At 54.1% G+C, this 4353-nt stretch overlaps 1 protein-coding gene across 1 annotated transcript; it reads right to left on the bottom strand.

Annotated features, from left to right (window-relative positions):
• Positions 1 to 1227: 1227 nt before the first annotated feature.
• Positions 1228 to 3673, bottom strand: LOC134452589 (uncharacterized). The gene is made up of 2 exons (XM_063203052.1): positions 3201 to 3673; positions 1228 to 3078 (listed from the first exon to the last, which is right to left on the bottom strand). The coding sequence occupies exons 1-2, from the start codon at positions 3501 to 3503 to the stop codon at positions 1390 to 1392; spliced, it is 1992 nt and encodes a 663-aa protein (XP_063059122.1). The 5' UTR covers positions 3504 to 3673; the 3' UTR covers positions 1228 to 1389.
• Positions 3674 to 4353: the final 680 nt, after the last annotated feature.

Genomic DNA, 4353 nt, shown 5'->3' on the forward strand with positions numbered 1-4353 from the left:
AACAGTGACGATGATAATAATAAAACAACAAGAACAATAGGCCCGATAACACGACAACATTACAAAAACATAAATGAACAACCATGGATATAAGTGACGATGCATGAGGTAGACGAAGGAAGAAACCAGAACACGAATAGCCTACATAGAGGAAGAGAGGGAGCCACCGCCACCACATATGTGGCGATCACAGGAATAAATGATGCGATCGGCATGAGCAAAGTAATATATCGATCATGTACGGATTAGACATATGCCTGAGGGCTTAAGCCAGATATAGGCTACACAGCCTACGTTAATTGAGACTGGATATGTACGCGTTAGGCCGTCGAGGCAGGACGCTCAACAATACCCGAGCCTTGGCGACCACAGAGAAAGGGAGAGAGAGAGAGAGGAAAACAAGAGAGGAAACACTCGTACCTTACAATGAGGAGATAACGCGCTGAGCGTCCAGAACCTGGCTGCGAGACGGACGGATGTAGGAAGCGTAAGCTTCGGACGCCCATCGTCCCAGGAGTTTGATTGCTGACGTGGAGAGACCCCTGTGAGCGGCAGTAGTCGCCGCTCCGATCCTGAACGAATGAGCCGTGTATTTCGCCGGCGATAGGTTACACCGGACAAGCACTGAGGCCAGGTGGCCGCGAAACCATAGACGGTGCAGGGGTGAACCATCAGATAGTAGGAACAAGGGGGAAGAAGCAGACCTATCGCAGCGAAGTTTTAGATAATCCACCAACGAAGAGAAGGGACAAAAATCCCCGTGCAATCTAGAAATGGAAACAGAGGTGCCACGGCAGAGAGAATCAGATTTAGAATGTTTCAGGAAGATGGAGAAATGTGAGGGGGAGAAAGTGAGATCAGATAGAGTGAGATCAGAAGAAGGGTCAAATACTGGTGAGGGCGAAGTAAATTCTCCGCAGCGCAGAAAGCCATAGAAGGCAACAAGGAAGACAGCTTCCAGTAATTTATCGACGTAAGGTGAAAAGACCCCAAGCCTTAAGGCGGACACCAGCCTGTGGAGAATATCGAGGGTGATGGGAAGACGGGAGTCGGGGGAAGGAGGGGAGGATTTAGAAATGCCTCTCAGAAGGAGTTTAACCGAGGGATTGGAGAATAAACTCGGGGTTTCGGGGACGCTGAGTCTGGCGTAAAATTGGACGCCGGCTAACAATTTGTGTATATAGGCAGGTTGGAGGTGGCGAGTGTCAAAACAGAATACTATAAAAGCGCAAACGGATGGGATTTGTAGGGGAAGAGGAGAGAGAATATAGGCGCAGCAAAACGCAGAGAACATAGACCAAGCTGAGGCATAGCATTTGAGAGTAGATTTAGCGAGACTTCGTTCCATGTAACCCCTCGCCGAAGCAGACAGCGATGAGAGGGGGGGGCCTAGAACAGGACGAGTTCTGAAAAACTCGGGCATGGGAGCGCGGTCGAGCTGGCCGAGGGGCAGAGCCTGCGGAACTCCTGCAATTGGAGACGAGAGAGAGAATCAGCCATGACATTAGAGTGACCAGGGACATGAGCAGCAGAAAACACAAAGTTACCAATAACTGACTGCCAGGTAAGGCGCCTCACGAGCGCCATCAGTTTAGGACACTTAGAGCGGCCTTTGTTAATGATGGCCACGACGGCAGCATTGTCGCAGAAAAACGTAATGCGCTTCCTACGCCAACCAGACCCCCAAAGGACGCACGCGACGACTATTGGGTACATCTCGAAGAGGGCGGAGGATTCGTATCCAGAGGTGAACACAAGGAATTCCTCGGGCCACTTGTCAGCGAACCACTCCCCCTTGTGGAATCCACCGAAACCGACGGACGGGGCGGCATCAGTGTACAACTCGAGGGAGGGAGAGGACTCGGCGAAATCGTTATAAAAGAAAGAGATGCCATTCCAATCATTAATGAGCTTTAGCCAAAAGCTCAGATCAGAGCGGCATCCTTGGTCGAGGGTGATTGGGTCCGCCAAGTTAGGGACGGAGTGTGCCAGATCTAGAATGCGGGCAATAAACGAACGGCCGTGTGGAATGATGCGCATTGCGAAGTTAAGGTGGCCGAGGAGGGAAAGGAGATCCCTCTTAGTCATGATTTCGTTTGCAGATAATGAGGCGCAGATATCACGAATGCGAGAGAGCTTTTCCTCGGGGAGCGACGCCCTCATGGCGACTGAATCAAGCACTATGCCCAGAAATTCCAGGGAAGTGCATGGACCCAGGGTTTTCTCAGGTGACAGGGGGACGCCTACATCGCGAAACACAGACCGTAGAGTGTCAAGGGCCGTGGAATTTGGTATCGAGGGAAAATCGATAAGGAGGAAGTCGTCTAGTAGGTGAAGGACGAACGGCAATTTACACACATTCAGCAGTATCCAGCACAGAGCCTCAGAGAGGTTGTTAAAAATGTGAGGACTGCTACGACACCCGAATGTGAGCCTGACGGCGAAATAGAACGAGGACTGCCATTTAACGCAAAAAAGCGGCCAATCAGCGGGGTGAATGGGCATAGTTTTAAAAGCGTCGGTTATGTCAGCCTTTGCCAAATGCGCACCTCTACCTGCAATCTTAATTAGCCTAATGGCGTGGTCCACGGTTGCGTAATGCAAGGAAAACGGTTCCAGGGGGATAGTTTCGTTAACACTGGCCCAGGAATCGGAGTGGGGGGACGACATGTCAAATATCAACCTCTTTTTTCCGGAGTATTTGCGAGTGGCCACGCCGAGGGAGTTTACGCGGAACGGGTTGAAAGGAGGGGCGGAGAATGGACCGACAATGTAGCCTTTATTTAATTCTTTGGACAGCAGATCGGTAACTACATCGGGTTCTGACAGAGCGGACCTAAGGTTTCGCGCAACGTAGGGAGTGGACAGGGGGGAGGAGACGCCCACACGAAACCCTTGCGACAGACCAGTTAGGAGGTAATCAGTGAACACGGGATCTGGGTGGGTAGCCAGAAGGCGAGAGAGAGAGGGAACAGAGATGGGGGTAGAGGGGTGGGATTTCAAAATCTCTTTGAAGAATCCCGTCGAAGGCCGAGTCGGAGGGGGCAGACGCTCTTCGGGTGGGGGTCCCTGCAAAAGCTACATACATGGGAAAACAAGCAGTTAGAATGCGAACAGACAGCTTCGTTGAAATTATTACAAATGGCGGAGCCGTTGTAGTACGACACGGGACGGCCCAGTCTGTCCTTAACTGCCCTTACAGGCTGGGCTTTCCGGGAATTCGACGCGATGGACGTGGTAGTGGATGTTTTCGCCGCGGTGATGCGGGGGACACTGAACACAGTTCTGGGGCACATGTCAGCTGAGTGACCGTGGGACGAGCAGATGTTGCATGCAAGTGTGCGCTGGCCGCTGAAGTGGCGGATGAGTAGTTCGGTGTCCACGATCGACCAGTCCAAGCGGAGATTAAATAGGCTGACATACGAGGCAGCCTTGGCGGAGAAGGATTTGTGGTACTCGTAAAATAGAGTGCCTCCGTATCGAAGGTGGAAGTCGGATAGCATGGCGAGGTAGTTGTCCAGTTCGGCGCGACGGTCTGGGTATGCCCCGCACAGGACGTCGCGGAAGACCCCAAACGCCACCACAAACTCGCCAAACGAGAGGTTTTTTAGGAGACGAGGGTCGGATGTCTTCAGTATCACTGAGACGTCACCACAATTAACCAGTTGCCGGTCGATGGGGGGATCAGGAGGGAGGCAAGGTTAACGTCCTTACCGTTCACGATGTTGGTGCGCACCGTGGGCGAGACAGACGCGGCGGCCTGGGCTATAAAACTCCTGCCTTGGAGGGGCGCGGGCTGCGCAGATGCCAGGGTGAATACCGGCGTGGAAGCCGGTGCAGCAACGGGCGGTGCCAAGCCGGGGAGGCCCGGTTGGAGGAGGTGGGGGGCGAGTTGAGGGAGGAGGGGGACATGTTGAGGTAGGGGGGAAAGAGGAAGTAGGGCGGCGGGGAGGGGTACGTTGGGCACTCCAGCCGCAGACGTGGAGGGCACAGGGCGCGCGCCGCGCCTTTCCAGGGACTTGATCCTGGCGTCGAAGCCTTGTACGGTGGTAGAGAGCGACTGGAGAGCTTCGAGGATAGGGCCCTCCGAGGAAGCAGGTTGAGCGGGGAGCTGAGCGGCGCGCCGGGCCACCGAGGCGGCCGCTGGCGGTCTACCTCTACCCTTTGGCCGGGCTACGTGCTTGGCTTTGGCCTTCCTCTTGCCAGACTGGCGGGGGTTGGGGTTGGGCTGCGGAGCCGAGTCAGCGGCCGCTGGGTCGCCGGGAGCTTCCGGGTTCCCCAGAGTGTGGCCAACGAGCATGCATGGAACGACTGGACTTATTGTAATTCTGAATAAAAGGTTACATGACAGAG

Source organism: Engraulis encrasicolus, chromosome 7, assembly GCF_034702125.1.
Source record: "Engraulis encrasicolus isolate BLACKSEA-1 chromosome 7, IST_EnEncr_1.0, whole genome shotgun sequence".
In the NCBI taxonomy this organism is placed as follows: Eukaryota; Metazoa; Chordata; class Actinopteri; order Clupeiformes; family Engraulidae; genus Engraulis; species Engraulis encrasicolus.